The sequence below is a fragment of the Rhipicephalus microplus genome, unplaced genomic scaffold, assembly GCF_043290135.1.
Source record: "Rhipicephalus microplus isolate Deutch F79 unplaced genomic scaffold, USDA_Rmic scaffold_14, whole genome shotgun sequence".
Classification (NCBI taxonomy): domain Eukaryota; kingdom Metazoa; phylum Arthropoda; class Arachnida; order Ixodida; family Ixodidae; genus Rhipicephalus; species Rhipicephalus microplus.
The window spans coordinates 10430277-10454067 of NW_027464587.1; the positions used below are offsets into that span (position 1 = coordinate 10430277).

Genomic DNA, 23791 nt, shown 5'->3' on the forward strand with positions numbered 1-23791 from the left:
ATCAATTCTGTAAAACCAGAACCAAATCACTTGCCACCGAGAAAAGATCGTGACTATTTCTGCAACATGGTGGCACACCAAATTCTTGCTTCAGATGCAATGTGCCTTTCGTGAATTACTATCCACATGTACTTTAAGGAACGCAAAATATACTAGTAACTTCTCATGTGAAATGCGGGGAGGCGGCCATAATATTTTGTTGTTATCTTGTTATTGACGGTTTGTTTTAATGCCTCGGTGATTATTTCCTACAATTTCAACTGCACCGTTGAGGTTGCACAAAGTTGGCAAAGCGCATCACAGCGCACACTTCTGGGCGCCACTCGCGTTCACAGCAGATACCGCAGTTGCGGTTAAACGACTGCGAGAAAAGATAACCTCAAAACGCTTTTATGGCGTGTGCAGGTAGCACGGGGACAGCTCGCAGAAGATAGCTCCTTCAACCCCCGAAGATGAGTGAAGTGCAACAAAGAAGCTGTTTCCAAACAGTGTACATGCATGTCAAGTGTGAAAGGCTAAGCGACCTAAGTTTTAATAAGCATTAAGACTTTTTTTTTTTCATCCCGGAAAGCTTTCATAAATTTGCCATGCATAATAAACACCCCTGAACTTTGCTCAAATTTTCGAGAGAAAAAAAGCGTGCTTGTTATGCATGTAAATGTGGTAATTTAAAAGCAACAACACACTACAGGAGAACAATCAGACTCAACTGTCACGCAAATGTGCTAAACCCACAAGAAAACAGAAGAGGCAAATCGGGGAGATTAGCTGGCTACCGTTGCTCACGGCAGTAGCAATGCCTTTCATTTTGGTTGTGAACTAGCGCCATGTTTGTGTGTTTATATTTTTTTCATTGGTGCCTCCAAGATGCAAAGCTTACTTCTATCTCGTTTTGAATCTCAGAGGCCAAAATCTGATCTCAAAGTTTTCTTTATTATTTTGCCAACCCACCTTGGCTAGCTCCCTCCTTCCCTTGTGCCATTGCGGCATGCCTTGTTTTCTTTTTTCTATCAGTGCGCCGCACGTCCCCCGTCTTATCTGTGCACCACAGCGGCGTTCACGAATGGTGGAAGTGTACAGACATTGCAGCTGATACGCAAACAGCAAGCCAAGGTCACAAAATGCCCGTGCCAAACAACGCGGGCAGTTTCAAAAAGCACAACCACGTGCACGCAATTCATAGCGACGACGACAGAATTTGCTGTCGCAAAGGGTCATTCGTCGCTATCCCGCTACAGGTTTTTAGACGACCAGAAAAAAATCGCTTGTGGTCCAGAAAAGATCGTGATGATTTCCGCAACATGGTAGCACCCCCCGATTCTCAGTTTGCTTGTTATTCGTGCGTAGAGGAACTTCTCATATAGAAGCAAGGGGGCGCCGGTATTTCGTCGTTAATCTTGTTATCGACAGTTTGTTTTGATGCTTCAGGGGTAGCTTGCTGAAATGTTGGTTATTTGCTACAATGTTAACGGCACCGTCACAGTCGTGCGAGGTTGCCGTGAAGTTGGCAAAACCGTCGTAGCGCACACTTTTGGGCGCCCCTCGAGATCACAGCAGATAACACTGTTGCGCTTAAACATTGGCGAGAAAAGATAGCCGCAAAAAGCTTTTATGGCGTGCGCGGGTGGCCGGGGGACAGCTTGCAGAAGATAGCCCCATCAGCCTTGAAAGATGAGTTAAATGCAACAAACAAGCTATTTCGAAACAGTGTACGCGTATGTCAATTGCATAGGGGCTAAGGGATCAAACTTTCTTTTCCATTACCACAGTTTTTGCTCTTCCCAAAAAGTTTTTATAAAATTTACCTCACAAAATAAACGCACACCCCAATTTGCTCCGATTACTCGAGAAATAAAGTGCGTTCGTTACATGAGTAAATACGGTAGCAGCAGCTCTAGAGCAGAAGAAACGGCGTTTGGAAACAATTCAAAGGGAACTACAACTGATCGTGTGCATAAAGAACGCGTGAACAAGGTCAAATTGTATTAGGTGTGAAGCACCTCAGGGTCTTTGCTTGTTGGTGTCTCCTGCATTCATAGAGTCATGTCGCCCCGGTCCACCATAAAGGGCGTGTTCCAACACTCACTGTAGATGGCTGAATAGGCAGCTAAGTGGACAGCGACCATTTCAAGGGGGGACGTGGCCTTCGAAAACCGTAAAAAAATGTCCAAAAAGTGCATTTTTAAAAAATAGTATATTTAGTCAGTATAATCTATAAACTACATCGTTTTGTGAATATCAGCGCCGAATTCATACTAAAAGTACCTCAAATAAACTATTTAGCTAGCCGAGACAGCAACTGAGGAGTGCGTGATGGTCAAAAATACCCAAACTTTGCGCGCACACCATTTCTCCCCCGCTCAACCAAGCGCCGTCATCTTGGTCATGTTTTCGAGTTTCTCGCTCTTTTTTTCCCCTGCCATCAGCGGCAACAACAACGACATGGTTGAAGCGCAACTGGCTTGCGATTGGGTAGCTCGTAGGGCACTCGAGTTTCTCGCTTCTCAAATGCGGAGCTACAATTGTACGGAGCATGCGCTCCTTTAGGGTTAGGGGAAATGAGTGATTGCTATTGGTTGGCGGGCGCGCTCATGTGCTCATCTCCCACGCATGATGCAGCCGTCGCTGCACCCGCGCGACTAGTTGTCTACTTCGACTCCGTTTCAAATGTTCTCTGTGTGCTGCTTCGTCTTTTGCGATTGGCCTCAGCAATGTCGTGCAAACCGTCTTTACGAGACGATAGTTCTACGCACCCCCCGATTGTTGAGTCCTCCCGTGCCATCTGCTCAAACAGTCGCAAGTTGCTGGATGCACGACCGATGCAACTCTTTGTGCCAAGAAGGCTCTTTAGAAGTTTTAGACATGGTTTGTGGCAATGGGTCACACGTTTCACAGGACACGCGAGACTGCGCTTGCTTTCAGAAACCAAAGCGCACACCACCTATTCCACGGCATTCCTAAAAACCCCAGCAAGTCGGCAGTCATTTGGCGATAACGAAGTCGCCTAGGATTTTCGGTCGTCAGCAAGCTATTGCGACCCAGCGGACAATGCAGAGGTGGCGCGACGCAGGTGCGTGTCTGAGTCATCAACAGAAGGCATGCTTATCGATGTTATTACACATCAATGTGTGGCTGCACGCTTGCCTAACCGGGATCACGCTGTTCTGCATGACGTCGAAACGATCGATGCGGAAATGACAGGGGCGTTGGCAGACGTCTTCAATAAACGGATTGGTAACGAGACTTTGCTCGGCGAGCGTGGTATGATTCAAGGGCATATTCAACAAAGCTTTCTGTCCGCGGAAATGGGAGAGGCGCAGTCGAAAACCGTTCACGTGTCACTCGGCGCAATGTCGGCAACTGAGCAGAAATTTTTGCATGCTTTATCAGACAAAACGACCTCAGGTAAACAAACATAATTTGTGACAGAGACACCTGCACCTACGCAGCCCTATGTGATGATCAGACATATGGATTCATACAATTCACAACGGAGGACTGTGTGAACCATGTCCAGAAAAGGATGGGCACTGCCCTCCGCTCTCTTGTGAGCAAAGCAAAAAGGGAGAGGCACTTGGAGGAAGAGGTGGCCTTACGCAAGACTTCATAAAGAGGCTCACTAGCTATTATGGCCTTGCCCTGCGAAGCAACAGAGATGTGCAAGATATGCAAAGGGCTGTGATGGCAACACTCCACCACATTTCGTCCACTGATGCCGCGCCCCATCATCAGCTGTGTCCTCCTGGTGCCCTCAGCTGGTACAGGCACCGTTCAGAAGCAGAAGGAAAGTTACCACCTCCACATAAGTACAACCTTCCCAGCAAGGTTATAGAAGCACTGCAGCTTGTCTATCAACGCCTTTCCCACCCTCTACTGCTGGCTCGATGTAGTGGCAACAAGACTCAAAATGCTGCCGAGAACCTCCACTCTGCGATTTGGTCACTGATATCCAAGCAACAGCATGCCTCCCCCTTCACTGTGGAAGTGGCAGTGCATGAAGCAGTAGCAAAGTATAATGAAGGCAGTTTGCGAGCTTACACAGAGATTTGCACTGCACTAGGTGTAAAACCTGGAGCCGTTGCACTCCAGAGGGCTGCAGAAAAGAACAGCCAGCGTGCTAGAAAATGCTTAAAAATGCTTAAAAGAAAAGTCATCGCGTGTGCAGAAATGGATGGAAATCGGGCCGCATCGCGATCGTTCGGAGTTCTCGAAGTGTGCGTGCGGGACTGCCGGAAACAAAAGCAGAAGATTGTCAACAGCAAAGCTTCACGCAAAGGCTTCAGTGGACCACAGCAGGGTCGGTTTCCGCAAATCGAAAAGCTGCTCCGCGAGTATGTGCTTGAGCAGCGAGCAGCCCATGACGACAGAACTTCTCCAAGGGCGGGCTATGCAGTTGGCCTTAGAAAAAGGTCTAATGCGGTGCCAGTTTAAAGCGAGCAGGTGCTGGCTAACTAACTTTATGAAGAAGAAAGTCTTTTCCCTCCGAAGGCGAAGGGCATATGCGAAAAGTTTCCGGAGGAGTACGATAGAAAGCCTCACAGTTTTCAGAGGTTTGTCCTCCACTTGCGGCACAACAGCGGCTACCTGCTTGGGCAAATCGAGAATGCCGATGAGATGCCTCTGTACTTTGACATGCCTGACACCACAACAGTGGAGAAGAAGGGGGCGAAGCAAGTTCGCGTGCTGACATCGGTCCACAGTAAAACTACAGTGACGGCAATGCTCTGTTACACGTCAGATGGGCACAAGCTTCCCCCATACCTCATATTTAAATGGAAGACGCTCCCAAAAGGAGTAGTTTTTTCGAGTGGTGTGATCGTGCGGGCCATTTAGAAAAATGGGTACGCGCCGCAATCGATGTCTTACTTTTTTTTTTTCGTCGTGGAACCCGAGTGCGCGTTACAATCGAGGACGCGGTAGAATCGAGTAAATACGGTACTACCCCACTACTCTCCACACCAAAACGAAAAAGGCTACAGGCTACAGCAGAAGACGTTGGCGGAGCAGAGACGTTTCCTTACTGTGCCATAGACACTGAAACCGGGCTTCAAAAGAACAAGAAGCGCCACCTTGGGTAAGCTACACATTTCATTACTACACTCAAACCTCGTTATAACCAAGTTGAAGAGGAACCACAATTATTTCGTTACATCGATAATAACAGTCTGTGGCAATGTATGCTTAGATGGGCGCACACATATAAGCATGCAAAGAAAGAAATCACCTCGTGGTCTGATGTACCGATACGTGACCACACGTGCGACGAAAAATAAACACAGTCCAACCTCATTATTTTGAACTCATGCTGAGGTCCCGTCAAAGTTATGTGTATTCCAATGGGCAAAAACGCCCTGTAATTTGAACGCACAAGCACTTGCGACAGTTATTTCGAGCATACTGCGCTCCGAAAATGCTCTCAGCACCATGCCCAATCCTGCGGCGGCACCACTCAACGCTACCTGCGAAGAAGGAAAAGAAGAAAAGGAAAGAAAGAACTGTGGCGGATTGTTTGCAGATGCAGAGGGTCGCAGCGGAGACGCAGTCGTGGTCTCTAAAGTGCGAAGAGGGAAATCGCTTTGCAACGCGGCGCCGCTTCTGGGTCATGTGACCCGCCGAGCACTTCCTCAATCCTCTCCGCTGGCTGTGTGAGGAGAACAGCTCTCTCGGCCGTGTGTGATGTGGCTGTAAAATCGGCGTGCTGGCTTTGAGAGAGTCGCGCCGAACGAGCATCAAACTCCGCAGAAAACGATATAAGTATAACACACTACGGTCGTTTTTTTTTTTTATAGACTACTTGATAGACTAATTTGGTTCGATATATACATTTACCAGTCAATTTCACTTCACTAGAACGAGGTTTAAAATGCATGGTTCTAATCAAAGCTTTCAAGGAGAATTTCATTTACTTCGTTATATCCCATTATGTTATAACGAGGTTTGAGTGTAGTAACTGGCACTCTGAATCAGCAATCAATTACAATTAATCAAGTAGTAGACCAAGGAAAGAAGAATTCACTTCCTACTCGGCCAATCCCCTTCAGTTGGTGTGGGCAGTGTTCGAAGGTCAAGAAAAATAAGAAGCTGTATTTGAAAGTCTTAAATGCGAAGCATTTCTTTGGGTACTGCAAGCATTTTTGACATCTATCTAGCCGCTTACGTCTGGGTGCTCTCATGATCACCCCCTAAACTTCGCATAAACCAAAATTAGTATGGGAGGGTAAGATGGTTTGATGGATATAACACGCTGGTCAGGACATGAATAGTGTCGCGATCCCGTAATGTATGTTGTCAAAACTTGCGGCCAGATAGTAAAACATTGCCGATTGATTTGTGGGGTTCAACGTCCCAAAACCATTATTTGATTATGAGAGACGCCATAGTGGAGGGCTCCGGAAATTTTGACCACCTAGGGTTCTTTAACGTGCACCCAAATCTGAGTACACGGGCCTACAACATTTCCGCCTCCATCAGAAATGCAGCCGCCACAGCCGGGATTTGATCCCGTGACCTGCGGGTCAGCAGCCGAGTACCTTAGCCACTAGACCACCGTGGCGGGGCAGTAAAACATTGCCGCGGGCGGGTATGTGCCACATCTGATTGACACTTAGCACCTACCCAAGAACGACAAACACACAGAAGTGATTTTATTCATTTATTTATTTATTCAGAATACCCCTAAGGGCCCTCTCACAGGAGGGTATTACAAAGGGGGGGCTATAACGAATACACGTACATGAAATGATTAATAGGGCCAGAAAACACGCAAACTAAACACTATACAGCTGCTAAATAGATTAGAGTAAATATAAGGTCAATATTCTTACCGCATAGTCTTAGATAATCAAGATAAATAATACGAGTCAAACAATAATGAAACTATAAAATATTTTTAAATTGATCTAAACAAGGAAGGAAATAGAGTCACAAGAGTACTAATAAAACGCAATCTAGCTTACTACAAGCACACGTGCCATTAAAGCATAAAGGAATGACAACACCATCAATAGCACGTGTGAAATACTGAATTAGGCAAACAGCAAAAAATAACACGAACCATGAACATACACAGTTTATACAGAAAACACAGTATGCAGAAGAAAGAGAGGCGGAATACCGCAAAAGGTTCGCACGCTTGCACTAATGTTTAGTAGGTTCTGAAATACAGTGATATCGGTGACGGTTGCAATGTTTGATTGATTGATTGATATGTGGGGTTTAACGTCCCAAAACCACCATTTGATTATGAGAGACGCCGTAGTGGAGGGCTCCGGAAATTTCGACCACCTGGGGTTCTTTAACGTGCACCCAAATCTGAGCACACGGGTTGCAATGTTTGATGGTGAGTCATTCCACTCGGTTATTGTGCGCAGTATGAAGGATCTAGCATACTGAAATGTGCAACAAGGGAAGCGTTCGATTTTAGAGGGATGATCGCGGCATGGGAGGATAGCTGGGGGTGGTCTAAAGAAGTCCTTGTGAAGTGATGTGTGATGGTAAAGCTTATGAAGTAGTGATAAGCGAGCAATTTTATGGCGACGTGATAAGAGTTCCAGTTCGGCATGAAGTTTCAATGAAGTGACGCTGGTGTGACGTGAATAATCAGAAAAAATAAAACGTAGAGCACGGTTCTGCAGGGCTTCGATGTTTTTAATAATAACGTGCGAGTGTTAACAAAAACCTTACATCGGCAGGGTTGACCCGACAAATGCAAAGAATAAAGGTCAGGCTCCAAGCAGGGATCGAGCTCCAGCATTCTGCATGTCAGTTTCAGTTTATTTATTTTTACTTCCGTACAAAACATACATGCTTACATAAACATACAGAAGGAGGTCCCAGAACACTTGGCTGAAGGGGGACCTCCTGTCAGAAAATGTGATAAATATGCACAAGTAAAATGCAGCAACGTGGAATAAGTTATACTAATAAATGGAATGCAGACAAAAAAAATTTTTAACAATCATAAGTACAACAAAACACTGCAAAGAACATATAAAAAATAAAAGAAAAACCCAAATATTATTGACGAAACGAACAGAGGAACGAAAAAAGCAAGAAAAAGATGAGTGGCTGTGGCACCATTAACAGTGCATCAATATAATATGAACAGGTGTAGATAATATTGCACATCTTAAAATTCTATGGTATCCAGCAGAAAAGTAAATAATGTGTTTTTAAAAATAGCTAATGATGAAGAATGCTCAACGTTAAGGGGAAGACTGTTCCAGGTTGATAAGGACGTGAAATAACCAGAGTGTTTTCCATAATTAGTATGGACTAATGGCAATAATAAATAGTTGTTAGCTGCAAATCTTGTTCGGTTGGTGTTTACTAGAACAGCGTCTGGAAATATGTTTACTGGAGGAGGGTTCTTCATTATTTTAAATAACACTATGAATAAATTGTATTTAACAAGGTTGTATAATGATAAGATCCTGTTATTATGAAGAATGTCGGACACACAGCAGCTGAATGAGCTGAACGTTAATATACGGATGGCCTGATTTTGTAAATGTTCCAGCGGTGCTATGTGAGTTGCATATGTGGTACCCCATGAGGTGATGCAGTAGTTCAGATGATTGTGAATGAAACAATAAAACAGTGTTAGTAGTGTAGGTTTGCTGAAATAGTACCTGGCTTTTAATAAAATTCTAATACCAGGAGCAATTTTGTGCTTCAAATGGGCGATGTGTTTTGTAAATTTTAAGTTAGAATCTAAAGTAACGCAGAGAAATTAACATTCATCAGCTGCACTAATGACATGAGAATCAAGAATGATAGTGGGAAGAATTTCTGGTGTTCTGTGACTGGTATGAAAAAGCATGAATGAAGTCTTGGTGGTATTTATTTTCAGCGAATTAAGGCGGCACCATGCTAAAATATTGTTCAAATCAGTATTCAACTTCGATGTAAGAGCAGTTAGTGATCGATCACTAGCAAGCAATGTCGTGTCATCTGCGTAAAGGAAAGCTTCTGATTGTGATAGGTGATTAGGCAAATCATTTATGTAAAGTAAGAAAAGTAGTGGGCCAAGTATCGATCTCTGCGGAACACCCTTGTTTGTTATTTCAAAGTTAGAAAGCGAGGAACCAACACACACAGCCTGTTGTCTGTCTGATAAATAACTCTTTATAAGCTTCAGCACGGGCCCGTCGACCCCTATTGCCCCTAGTTTAGAAATGAGGATGTCATGATTGATGGAGTCGAATGCTTTTGATAGATCTATGAAAACTGCTCCTGCGTAAAAACCACAATCAATGGCGCTTTTTATTTTATCTGTGAAAGAAAGTAAAGCGTAGTCAGTCGAAGAACCCGTCCTGAAGCCGAATTGATTTGAGGAAGGAATATTAAATTTTGAGAGGTATGTGGTAAGGCGTTTTTCAATGCACTTTTCAATGACTTTGCTAAAAAAAGGGAGAATAACGATAGGACGATAATTTGAAATGCAAGACCGGTCTCCTTTCTTAAACACGGGAATAATTTTACCTTTTTTAGCTATCTTGGAAATATTCCACTCGTGAAGATTAAGTTAGTGACACAGGATAATGGGCTAGCGATGCAATGAGCGACTAATTTTATATTTGCTGAACTGATTTCATCTAGACCTGTGCCCGTAACCTTTAAATGATTTATGACATTAATAATCTCGTGTGGGTCTGTTGGAAATAAGTACATTGATTGTAAGCAACGTTGAGGTGATACTTGATTATTGTTGTTTTTCTCGGAAGTGGGACCACAGAAGAATTCATTGAAAGCATTGGCAATATCTAACGGTTTGGTATAGAAGCCACGTGATGACAATCTTTCTTATGGGTTCATCCCGACTAGATCTATTTAAGAAAGAATTTATTATTTTCCATTGTCGCTTTGCATCAGAGCCAGCCTCAGCTATTCGACATTCGTAATATATTCTTTTGGCTTCTTTTAGTAGCTTGTTCAGTTGATTGCAGTAGACATTATAGCGCGTTCTGAGTCGAATGTTGAAATGTCAATCAGGCATTCTACCAGAGAGCCAAGCCAGGTCTCGCAACTACTTTTCATATAAACCCTAATGTTCGTGAAACATCAATTGTAGTTGCAGTGCTGGCTATTCAATTTTATAAACACTACATATGTACTCCGATAGTAGAACAGTCATGCTGCGTTATCGTCAATTGTAGTTAGGTGCCATGCGCTGAAGTTGATTTTATAGATTTGTTCAGTGCTACCATCCTCGCGAGCACCAGCGCTTCATATCAGCTTATCGCTTCTGGTGTCGCTAATAATCATGTTCCTGTAGACATTGTAGCGCAACTGCAAACAACTGGTTATACAGTCAATCCAGATGTATCAAACTTGAAGAGGATCGCGATATAGTTCAACATATTGGTAATTTGAAATAGAAATTATGTGCATTGAAGGCCTAAATTCAAGCATTTCACGCCTCGGAAATCGTTACACGCGCTAGCATAACAATTCGCTTAAAGCATAATCTACAAACAACAAGGCGTGAACTGAAAGCACCACAGTTTATTTTGCATGAAAACAGTCCTAAACTAGGCTTACTTCTTGCACGCCAACAAGCTCCAGTCATCCTCAATATTGCCACTCTCCTTTCTCAAGTTTCCTCATCGCCGCATACACCTGCATGTTGTTACGACTCGCACCGCTGCCGACACTGTTGCGTAGTGCGCCGAGGTCACGGGCCGCGAAGGTCACCAGCAGTTTGGTAGTGTGTGTTTCTCAGCTCGCGACTGCTTCTGCGCAGAGCTGACAGACGAGCGGACAAGACGATGGCGAGTTAAAGCAAGATTTATATACAGCAGAGAAATAGAGGAGTTACATATTCGGCACTGGGGCCGACAGCTTAGGGACTCAAAGAGCCGAGATGTCTTCTCTCCGACGCATACGTCGGCTGCTTGGTGAAGCAGCCGCGAGATTCTTTATAGGCCCCAGGTGATCCTTTACGTCGCCAATGTCCCATCGGAACTGCGGCTGGGTGGCATCATGATCCTCAAATCCGGAGCCGCTGCGCTGAATTGCACCCAAGGAAGAGTAATGTTGCCACGCATTGCGTAAGACTCACCAGACTGCATGGCGCCGCTTGCATCATCGGGCTGCTATTGGTCCCGCGGGTTGAGGGAGCTCGCCGTGGGTTGCGTAAGATAGACCAGCGGCGCCGGGCTACATGACGTCGTTGAGATGATAGCGTCAGGCGGGCTCGTTCACCAACCTAGACACAGATTGCCTTTGCAGAGGCAATGATGTTCGGTGTAGACTCCCAGGCGTAACAGCCCCCCGCCGCCAGACAATGCGCCAGAAAGACGAGGTGCTTCCCCATGACTCTGATGTCTGGTGCACTGGTTCGCCAGGTCCCTCCAGGTTCGCCTCCCGGGCCAGGGGAAAGATGTGGCTCCAGGCTGAGTTCCGTGAACACATCCTATTCTTGAGGACGGATTCCAGGTCCATTGGTTTGTCGCCATAACTTGTCGACTAGCTTCGTTAGTCTCTTCTGACGATTTTTGGGTCTCAGTACTTGTCGATGGTTCTGCAACTTGTCAAGAACGGTTCGACAACAGACAACATACGACACAAGCAAGTGCCCTCGGTTACCCGACAGAACACCAGACAAAGTATAGTACAACATATACGTAGCTACATGTCTATCAGAATTTCGTTCCCTCTACATCAAGAGGCACATGTGAGACACAAGACTCTTGAAACTCAAATTTTTACACGTGCAACAACGTAATAAAATAGAACACAACATAAAGGTGGCCCCTTGAGATCACTGTGGAAGAGAGTGCTCAGCTAAGGCTGTGATGAGGACGAAATTTTGCCCTGAATCGCCAGCGAGAAACCGAAAGGTGGAGAAGGTACTAATTAAACGCACAGCTCAATGCGTCTGCATTAGCGTTTAGCTTTTCTTTTTTGTAGCGAACGTCAAAGTTGTGCTGTTGGAGTATCATGCTCCACCTCAGTAACCGGCCACTTTTAGGCGACATGTTATTTAACCAGGTTAGAGGACAGTGGTCCGTTTCGACCACAGACCTCAAACCGGAGACGAGGCTAGCTTTTCAACAGCCCATATGAGGCAAGCGCATTCCTTTTCAGAAGTACTGTATGCCTCTCCACTGCAGCTCAGTTTTTGACTTAAATACAAAAATGGCCTTTCTTTACCAGCACTGTCTTCCTGGCACAATATAGGTCCCATGCCGCGATCACTCGTGTCGCATTGAATGACAAATTCCTTAGAGAAATCGCATACCATAAGAACGGGCTTTTTGCTTAGGGTGTGTTTCAGCTTGCAAAACGCATTATCTTTTTCTGAGTCCCATACCACTTTAACCGGCTCGGACTTTCTAAGTGCGTCAGAGGGCTGGCAATGCTAGAGTAGTTGTGCACGTAATACTGATAGTATCCAGCTAGGCCCAACAATGCCCTTATCTCAGATTTTGTGGTTGGTCGTGGACAATCCACGACGGCGGCTACCTTAATTTATGAAGATCTACGCCGGCCATGCAGCACGTGTCCCAGGTAAGACACCTCGCCGCACCCTAGGTGACATTTAGCAGGTTTCATGGTAAGACCAGCTTCTTTCAACCTATTCAGCACGACTCATAAATTCTTGACATGTTCTTCCGGCTGTTTGAGAAGATGGCGATATCGTCAATGTACGGCAGTGCGAACTCAGAGAGGCCTTTGAAAATGTGGTCCATTAAGCCTGAAAAACAAAAAGGTGCATTTTTCAATCCAAAGCTCAGCTTAAGTGGACGATAAGTTCCGAATGGAGAAATGAACGCGGCATAGTGGCTAGCGCACTTTGTAGATGACTACTTGGTACTGGGAAGCAATGTGCCATTAGATACGTTTGTACAGGATGTTCTGGTAGCCTTTGAGGCAAAAAGAGGAGGGCTGAAATTCACTTATGAGGTACCTGTTCAAAACACTTGGCAGTTTTTGGACCTTACGCTATATTTTTCAGCTAATCATACATGCTTTAAATACGCTCCCCGATCACAAAAACCCTTCCCAAGCTACCACTCCTTTCATTCCAAGGTAATAAAAAATGGTGTGGCCACATCTTGTCTAAAATCTGCTGTTACCAAGTCATGTCATCATTTGGCACAGGAGAGCTTCAGGGAGCAGGTTATTATGCTAAAACACGCCAGCTTTCCCGGGTCTATTTTGCAGGAAATTTGCATGCGCTTTATTAAGCATATAAAAAGCAGCCAAGATCAACGGCAAGAACATGAATGGGGCAGAGTGGTGGTGATACTGTACGTGCATGCGCTGTCACACCGAATTAAAAAAAACCACGCACAGGTGTGGGCTAAATGTTTTCACGGCCAGGAATAAACTAGTCAAGCTATGCCCCATCGTTGGGAAAAAGCTGGATGCTGTTGGACGAGCAGGCGCACAAACTTGTAAGATTAAGCACAAGGTTCCATGTGTGTTTAACCTTGTTTAGTGCATTCTTCTCACATGCGGACGAGTGTATGTGGGGCGGATTGGTCACTGCATAAATATTCGCCTAAGGGAGCACCAGTCATCCTCAAAGGGCAATCCGCTAACGCATTTCGCCTTACACGATGCAAAGTGTGGATGCGAGGCGTGCATCCACACTCATTTTGTTTTGGCACCATGATCGCACCGCACGAGAGAATGTGGGGGCATTTCACATCAACATTAGGCAATCATCCTGTATCAGCCACCCGTCAGTGACAATTTTCGAAAAAGAAGTGTCACTGCTAGAGTGGATAACGAACACGATATATGGTACAATAGACATGAATTTGAAATTACGACAGTGCACATGGGCAGGGGGTGACTACATTGACATATCAACGTTCCTTTTCTGAATAAAACCTTCAGTTGATAGTAGCACTGGTGTTGTACCTTTTTTTTTGTCTGTGTGTTAGTGTGCGCTCAAAATAAGTAACGATGCACTCGAATGAGCGTTTCTTGATCTACCCTTGACAGCTCACTCGAACTTTCCGCTACAGGTAAGAGCGTAGCACCCCTCTCGCTCTCATCCAATGGCATCATGTAGTCTCCTTTGCCGACATAGACTGCTTCCGCGACGGGCGGCTCGAGTGACTCATCTGGAGAATTTCTTGCCCGGGGCACTATCACCTCGCCGCCAAGGTCACGCAGATCAGCATCTTTAGGAGGTGGTGCTTCACTACACTGAAGGAGATCATGTTCCTGCGAAAGCTTCCGCACTGGCGATCGCGTGAGGGCCTTGTACGCTAAGTTGGCGAAGAACGATTTACCTTGCTTTTTGAGAAGCTGCTCAGAGTCATTAGAAAGAAGATAAGGAGAACGACAGGGAAGCGCGGCAGACACAGCCGCTTTTGTGCGAAACTAACCGAACGGGCCTTCTATGACAACCGTAGCAATTGGTAAGCAAGCACTCTTGCTCTTTGTCGACTTGCCTGATCCACTAGCATTTTCCTGTTAAACCGTCCGGAGACACCAACGAAGGATGGACAACGTTCATGGTTGCCGCTGAGTCTCAAAGTGCTTGACACATTTTCCCATTTGCACTAATTTCCTGGAGATACAGCTCTAACAACAGCATGTTCTTTTCCGATTCTCGAATTGTTGCGAAAGCAAACTTTTGTTTACAATTTACCGCAATGTGCCCTTTCTTTTTGCAGTTGTAGCAGATTAGTGGCTTCCGTGATTCAAACGCCCGTGTGGTATCAGTGCGCTGTTTAGTAACCTCACTCGATTTCTCTGCTTCCGTTTGCCCATCCCCTACAGTGTCCTTCGTAAGAGGTGGGTGCTTCCTGAAATTACGGTGCGAAGTGGGTTTCCGCTCTCTTTCCGTTCATCCTTTTCAATGCACACTGCCCTGCTATGCAACTTTCGGCGAGTATAATACTCCTCAGCTACCTCTGCTGCTTTGTTAAGCTGTACTTTACTAAGTTTGTCCTGCAGTCAAAGCTTGACATCCTCGATGCAGCGATAGAATTGCTTCAATGCAATGCATTCTACCACTTTATTGCAATCGTCAGGAACACCTTCGCCCCTGAGCTATTCAATTAAATAGGCTTTAGGACGAAACGCAAAGCCAACGTGTGACTCATCGCCCTTTTTGCGTACCGGAACCTATGCCGGAAAGCCTCGGGTGACAACTTATAACGTCTCAAGAGCACTTCCTTAACCTCGTCATAGCCCTTAAACACTTCCCTCGATTAGCACGTTATCACGTCGGACACTTCGCCGGGAAGAAGAGCTAACAGGTTCTGCGCCCAAAGAGACCGTTCCAAGGCATTTCGCTCACAGATGTGTTCGAACTTGACGAGATACTTCACCACGTCCTCGCCAACTACGAATGGTGGCAGTTGGTCCCGAATTCTATGACCGCTGACATGAAGTGTCGCAGAAGCTATGCTAGGTGCCTGCGAACACTGTAGGATTGCCAATTCTATTCGTTTCAACTCAAGGCGCCCCTGTCTCTCGGCCTCCTCACGGTGTTCTTGCCTTTCAGCTTCTTCGCGTTCGCGAACTTCTCGCTTTTTTCAGCCTCCTCGCGGCGTGTTTTGATGTCCGCCCAAGCCTCGTCGACTTCCTCAGTCGTCACTTCTTCATCCTTCATGGTCTCAAGGATCGCTTGCTTTCGTTTCCCACAACCCAAAATAAAGCCAAGTTCCTCACAAATTTCGATGAGTTCTTTCACTTTAAGGGGACAGACTGGTCTTTGGGACCAAAAAGTGAAAAAAAAAAGGTTCATTTTTTAAAATTGACATATTTGGTTTCTGCAAGTATTTTTCTCCCTCTCTGCAAACTTTCACACACCAGGAAGTGATAATTTTTTGTAATGTCATTCTAACTGTACAGATTCTTGGTGCTGTTAACATGCAGAACCAGCAAAAAAATGGGGAACCGACTTCGAGGCTTCTTTATGATTTGCCGGCACCTGTGTGCGAAGCTCTACTACCAATTTATGAGCACCTTTATGAGAATTGCAAAACATGTGCACCATGATTGTTGCTTTTTGAAGAAGCTGTGTGTTTCCAGTTTTTTAGATTTTTTTTTCTCAAAAAAGTAGATTTATGACTTCAATTTTGAGGCCTCAAAATCTCTGCAGCTAGGGAAGGTACAACAATAATTCTTCTTGCAGTGGAAACCTGTATGTGTGCAGAATGCAAGTATGGGAGCAGAATTTAGAGCAAAAGCCTTTTCAATTATTTACTCACCAAAATCGTAACACAATTTCAACTGCTTTTAAAGATGGATAGTTCATTTTGCTGTAAAATAACCAAGAAAGGCCTAAGAACAAAAAACTCTTGTATACTTTCAATTTACAGTCATTAATCTATGTTGGCATATCTTAAGTATCACTTTCAATCAAATACTTTTTTTCTATGGCGGCCATAAACAATAGGGGGTGAACTTTAGTTATTTTAGGAACAAGATGAGTTGCATGAAAACTAATTAAATATTTGAAATCAGCAGAAAGAACTGCAAAATCCCGCGCAGTTTGATCAAGATCACTTAATAAATGAACAAAAATGTGTCTAAGACCAGTCCGCCCCCTTAAGATTCTCCATCGTTCACATTAGCATCTTGCTGTTTGCCCCTGTTGAGAATCTATTTGCCGCACCAACTATAAGTCTACTAGCAAGACGCGCAAGCAATTTTTAACACTGCCGTGTTTACACCCTCCGCATTAACTTTGATTTCAAAGCGCTCCAACTTGGCTTGAAACGATCAAAGCTCACTCCAATGCTCTACACAGACTTTTCTAAACTACTATAACCTGCGCTAGAGCAGTCTGGTGAACTGAGGGGAAAACATCAGGCACTCACCACATCGATGTCGCTGCCGCAGGCCGATCCCGCAGCTGCCATTCACTGTTATGAAACGTCGACGCTACGGTTCCGCAGGACGCCGCAGTCACGAAGCTCGCCGCTGCCAAGGTCACCGCCGGGCCAACAGCGCAAGGGCTCGAAGAGCCGAGATGTTTTCTCTCCGACGCATACGTCGGCTGCTTGGTGAAGCGCTGCGTGGTTCTTTATAGGCCCCAGGTGATCCGTCACGTCACCAACGTCCAATCGGAACCTGCCGCTGGGTGGCGTCATGATCCTCAAATCCGGAGCCACTGCGCTAGGTTGCACACAAGGACGAAAATGTTGCCACGCATTGCATAAGACTCGCCAGACTGGATGGCACCGCTTGCATTATCGAACTGCTATCGGGCCCGCAGGTTGAAGGAGCTCACCGTGCATTGCATAAGACAGACCGCCACGTAAGACGGACTGCGCTGGGCTACATGACGTGGTCGAGATGATGGCGTCAGGTGGGCTCGCTCGCTGGCCTTGACACAGATTGCCTTTGCAGAGGCAATGACGTTCGGTGTGGACTGCCAGGCGTAACAATGTGCTGCCTTGCACAACCACGCCCAATGACTAAAGATCAACCGATATTATCGTAGAACCTTTCGATGCGATTACGCCCACAATCAGAACATTACAGATTTTTTCGGAACTTACGTCGCCGCTGGCGGTAGCGCTGGAAAGTCACCTGTATAAACGACGACAAGCGTTATCGCTTGTAAGTTGATCGTCTGCAAATGCCCAGTTCGCCGCTATCAGTGCCAGTGTATGTGTATCGCTGTAATTTGACTTTTCGTTGGCAGGCTACAAGTTCGGCCGAATGAACGTTTTAATATCTGACCTGCAGTCTGCTCGCTTTGTGAATGTCAGGACTCTAACAATATCATTGAAGCTTTTCAAATTGGCGAATTCAGCTCCTGTAGCCACCAACATCGTTGACGCAGCACACTGATGCAAACTTTTTAGCGCGACAAAAGGTTATTAGCGGCAGCAACGAAGGCGGTGGCATATTTATAACCGTGTGGGTACACTTCCATGACACTGTACTCTGCAGCCATGATCTCAGCATTGATGCAGTCGGAAACAGCTGCGTCGTCATCTGCCCCGATGAAGTCGCTCACTGTCAGAGGTGGTGCCCGGAAACGCTGATAAGTCGCAGAAATTACTGAGATACCATACGCGGTCATCAGCGATAATGACTCACCCGAAGTCATTACCTGGCCCACAAGGAAAGTTTATGATGGTGCTTTACTTGACATTGCTCCAAGCCCCAGCCATAATTTGTATCGCTACGTGGGGGTCAACGTTCAGTTCGACTCCTGAATGAGGATTTATCAGATCGAAGCAAGAAGTACACAAGCCCACAAAGCGCAAAAGACAACGCCGAGTCCCCACCGCTGACATGTTGGCGATATCGATGTCACTTGTGGCTTTGTAGCTGGCAGCCGCTGCTTTCAGATGCTTTGATGAAAAAGCTATAAAAAGTGTACCCTCAGAGAAAAAGCTATAAAAAAGCTATAAAAGTGTACCCTCAGTTTTAAAACAGAAAACACTAAAAAAAAAAAAAAAAAACGTCACGAGGTTACAAATCTCGATGACCATGCTTTTCAGGCTCGCATGCCCATCGCATGCCATTGTGCACTAACAAACCAGGAAATGCGAACACTGCAATAAGATTGCCATGTCACTTATTATTCTCATTTTGGTGTCTTCAGCAATCGGTCTTTTTGAAGAACACTATGCCCGCGCGTTAGGACCTGCAAATTGCGCATCAAACATAGCGGCGCATGAGCAAGTGCTGCACAACGAACCAGATCAGCACAACAGAACAACACTGCCTTTTCGTCACCTGCACGCGAGAAGAGACCAATACACTCTAACCTCGATATAACGAAACCAAATGTAACGAAAATCGGTTATAACAAAGTAAATTAAGAAATGTTTTGCAAACAATATAGATACACTTTTATAACAAATTTTTCGTTATAACGAACTTAATTCGCTCAGATGCAACTTTGTTATAATGAGGTTTGATTATTATTTGCTAGAAAAAGTGCACTTTCTGGGCTTTGGCGTGCTACAGCGTTCGACATAGCGGATGTCCCATTGTGCAAGAGTTCGATATACAGATGCACCAGTACTATACCCTTGCCAGGAAAATTTAAGGAAATGTCTCAAGTGTTTGATATAGACAATAATTTGATATCAGGGATCGACTAAATAAACATCTACAACATGTCTGTGGGGGGCTACATTTGTACATATCTTTAGTGTCATTTTCATAATGAAATCACCCAATAAACAAACTACAAGACGGTCAGCTTCCCTCTACATGCCACGATGTTGGTGGAGCAAAAAGCCTTCCCTACTTACATGCATTGTTTCAGGCTTACCTCATCGAAGAAATCTCTCACAACACTCCGCAAACAAAATACTCGGTCAGATTTTGAAACCTGCTATTTGTTCTCACCTGCCGCATCTGCTGGAACTGAGGCTGGAAGCGGAGGAAGGCCAACGGGTCTTCAGGGTTTCCACCCTCTGCTGCCAATGCCGCTTCGAGGGGCCCGCCTCCTCCCATGGTGCCGTGCTGCGACTGTGGCGACGACATGGCTGTATTGCTGGGAACACCCCGTGGGGCGTCCTCGGACTCCTCTGTTGCACCGTGACTCTCTTCTGCCGGGTCTTGCTGCGACGGAGGGATGCCCTGCACACAGTTGCCACCACCCACATTACTTTGAGGAACACCGTCTCAATCATAGCACGGTTTTGTTGAGGCAAGATGAATATTTTACTAGAGTACATGAAGCTTCGATCACACTTTTTAACATTCCCAAAAGTTTGCAACATATAAATAGACATGTGCTGAAGATTGGGCAAGTTTGGTTCATTGTGCTTCAACGCCCTGTCTACTGTCAGACTGCTCGGCTATTTCTTCTTTAGCGCAATGCGCTGTGCCAGTTGAAATATAAATAGACATTGCGGCAATAACACACACAACGGGACAAAGGACATACAAGACACAGCACTGACTATCACCTTTCTCTTTATCGGAAAGGCAAAGAATATACAAGCAGGCAAACAAAATCAAAATGGCAAACACGCTATAAAGCAACGTTACCAGAATAAACTTAGTTTCAAAGCTCTACCGGAGAGGGGGGCTGGATGGCGGTCGCGAGAACTAGTGGCGCTGAAGTCCGATTTTGCTCGCGCGGTCCAGGGCGCACGTGTTGTGATCGGCGGCTGTGATCGGCGGCTGCGATGGCAAGCGATTATCCCGAATGGTGCGCTGTCTTCACACGTCACTTCTCTGGCTACATTCTTTGCACGGCGTAGTTCCATGTGCGAAAACATTTTTGTCGTGTATAAACAGGACCAAGCAGGAGCAGATTTATCTACAGCAAAGCACGCCGACTGCCTTTGGCCTGTGCTTTAACAGCGGTGACCGCAATGACGATTCTGCCTCATGCAACTTGTTTGTTTCTGCCTCATGCAACTTGCCTCATGCGATTCTGTCTCATGCAACTTGCTTCATCCGTGTTGGAAGAGAACAAATGACTGTGCATGCAACACTGGCCTCTCCAAACTATCGTAGAATGTCTGTTGAAAGTACAATTGTTAAGTGCCAACTACGCCATAAGTTCCTTTTGCAAATCCACGAAAGGCTCTCTATGTGTGCGTAAGGCAACACACGAACATACATACCTTTGAGCGCTCTATAATGAGTGGACCTTTTAAAACACCCACTCGTAGCGCATTTCACGTGTTTTGACGGCTTGCACGATTCTATGCTTCTATCACTTGCTTACGTTCAAGAGATTCCTTTTACTAGATGAACAAAAGTTTTAACATAAGGCCTCACTTTTTTGGTTAGACACAATATTTCCAGGTTCCTTTCTTCAAGTTTTGTTATTGCCCCGTTACACTATGCTCAGCGATAACTGCGCCTACGGCGTTAGAGAAGCTTCGAGGCTGTAGTGGATCGTTTTATTAAGATTACACCCACTTCGAGAACCTTTCAGATCATTCTGGAACATACGTTGTCGCTGGAAATAAGCTAGAATGTTCGATAGCAAGTGTATGAATTCAGACACGCTTCGCTGCTTGTCAGTTGATCGACGGCCGACGCCCTGCTCACCACTATCAGTGCCAGCTTCTTGTTGTAATCCGACTTCCCTTTTATGCGGCCACAAGTTTGAGCCGAATAAACAGTTGGGGCACGACACCGTTGAAGGGATGGGACGCTTACCGCTGCTGTATTTTCAGGGGCACGACACCGTTGAAGGGATGGGACGCTTACCGCTGCTGTATTTTCAGGGGCACGACACCGTTGAAGGGATGGGACGCTTACCGCTGCTGTATTTTCAGGTTTCGTTCCTCAGCGCTTGGTCGACGTGGCTTCTCGTACGGTGGCCATGCAGTCTTGGCCATGAAGTTCCGATCCCGCTTCTAAGCGTGCAGCGATGGTCCGAGCTGGTTCCTTCGGCTACCAGCGGCCCGCGACACGGTTCTCTCGTGAACGCCATCGCAGAATATGACTCTGGATACAGCGGCCTGCCAGACAACATCTCGGTTACGTTCCTCGGTGACCTGCCTTCGAGGGTTCTCGAACATTGGCCGCGCTGCCTTGATCAGGCAGTTTCGTTTCCGAAAGTGCAAAGTTGGCCACGTTTGGTTCCCTCGGTTACTGGCAGCTGGCAACATGGTTCATTCCCAGATGCCCTCGCAAGCCATGACGTAGGATATATAAGCCAGCCATGCTCCAGTTCGGTTGGGCACGACACCGTTGAAGGGATGGGACGCTTACCGCTGCTGTATTTTCAGGTTTCGTTCCTCAGCGCTTGGTCGACGTGGCTTCTCGTACGGTGGCCGTGCAGTCTTGGCCATGAAGTTCCGCTCCCGCTTCTAAGCGTGCAGCGATGGTCCGAGCTGGTTCCTTCGGCTACCAGCGGCCCGCGACACGGTTCTCTCGTGAACGCCATCGCAGAATATGACTCTGGATACAGCGGCCTGCCAGACAACATCTCAGTTACGTTCCTCGGTGACCTGCCTTCGAGGGTTCTCGAACATTGGCCGCGCTGCCTTGATCAGGCAGTTTCGTTTCCGAAAGTGCAAAGTTGGCCACGTTTGGTTCCCTCGGTTACTGGCAGCTGGCAACATGGTTCATTCCCAGATGCCCTCGCAAGCCATGACGTAGGATATATAAGCCAGCCATGCTCCAGTTCGGTTGGGCACGACACCGTTGAAGGGATGGGACGCTTACCGCTGCTGTATTTTCAGGTTGGTTACTTCAAAGATACTTCCTGTTTAAAAAGTAGCAATTACTGCCTTGTTGCGGTGTCGTGCCCTCCTGACTTGCGTGATAAGATGTTCCGTACATTGCTGTTTCTTTCATGTCTGCGCCGGAAGTTTGCATCGTTGTTGTTGTTGCTTTCAGGTGACATTGAATCTAATCCCGGCCCTGGCGTCGAGGAAACACTCGCAATTGTTCTTGATACAGTGCGTAGGCTGGAAGCGGGTCAGAATACAATAATTGGTGAAATTAAGGGGCTAAAAGAAAAACAGGATGCTACTGATAAAGAAATCAAAAGCTTGACCATGAGAGTGGTCACTCTGGAAGCAAAGCTGGTTTCTAATGCCCCTCCGTCATCCAACTTTGCTGATGGTGCTATTGGTTCTATTTCTGATCAGCTTCAAGCAGTAGTATCAAGGTGTGAGGAAGCAGAAAATAGAATGCGACGGTGCAACTTGTTGTTTTTTGGAATTCCCGATGAGCACAAAGAGAGCTGGGAAACTTCTGAAAAGAAAATTATCGCCGTATGCTCAGATAAGTTAGCGATCACCACTACCAGTTCTCAATATGAACGTGTGCACCGGCTGGGTAAATTTGCTTCAAACAAATGTAGGCCGATAATTGCTAAGCTTACGTTTTTTAAGGACAAACAAGCAATCCTCGCCGGTGCACATCGGCTGAAAAATACTGGCTTCTCTATTAGAGAAGATTTTTCGCAAGCAACACGGCAAGCGCGCAGGAAACTGCTTCAGTTTGCTAGGGAACGGAATTGTCCTTTCAAACTAAATGTCGACAAACTTCGTATCAATAATACTACATATATCTATGACACTTGTTCTGATACCGTAGTCACCGCTAGATAGCTAGTTGCCGATGTACGCAGTGGTAATGCTCAGCAGCCGTCTACTTCATGTTCTCCTTCACTTTCAGTATCATTTACTAATATTCGCAGTTTGTTACCAAAACGTGTCTTGCTTGATTCATATCTCGAGGACAGTAAATCAGATATTCTATTGCTAACCGAGACTTGGCTTCACGCTGACGTATGCGACACTGAGCTATTTCATGCTTCAAATCAGTACTCCATTTATCGCCATGACCGGGCACATAGAAGGGGTGGTGGCGTGCTGTTAGCCATCAAACGAACTATATCTTCCTTCTTTGTCGATACTGACACTCCCCTCGATATAGTCTGGGTCGCCTGTCCTACCTTAGCTGGAAAATTATTGATGGGCGTATGCTATCGCCCTCCGTCCTCTGACTGCCTTTTCGTGTCTGAGCTTCACAGAAGTATTTCCAGGGCTCTTGACCTGTTTCCCACCAGAAAAATTTACTTATTCGGTGATTTTAATTTTCCTGATATTGATTGGTCTCGCACGTCTTCTTCAAACAGTACGTCAAGTGAATTCATCGAGCTATGCCTTGACTTTAATTTCACTCAGCTTGTCTCAGAGCCCACTCGCGATACTAATATTTTAAATCTTATTCTGACAACAGAGCCACATATCATAGGTAGAATTGCGCAATTAGAGGGTTTTAGCGATCACAACCTTCTACAGTTTTCAATTAATATTCCACTAAAATTTCCGGGTGTTCAGCGCAAGGTAATCAGGGATTATAGCAAGGCAAATTACGATCTAATGAACTCTGAACTTGATGTCTTCCTACACAATACATT

General features: G+C 45.7%; 1 protein-coding gene across 1 annotated transcript in view; it reads right to left on the minus strand.

Annotated features, from left to right (window-relative positions):
• Positions 1 to 23791, minus strand: part of Rad23 (UV excision repair protein Rad23) — a 264575-nt gene that overhangs the window by 51090 nt on the left and 189694 nt on the right. The window contains exon 6 of the mRNA XM_037431765.2: positions 19294 to 19527. Coding sequence (XP_037287662.1) covers positions 19294 to 19527 — 234 coding nt within the window. The remainder of the gene's footprint in view (positions 1 to 19293; positions 19528 to 23791) is intronic.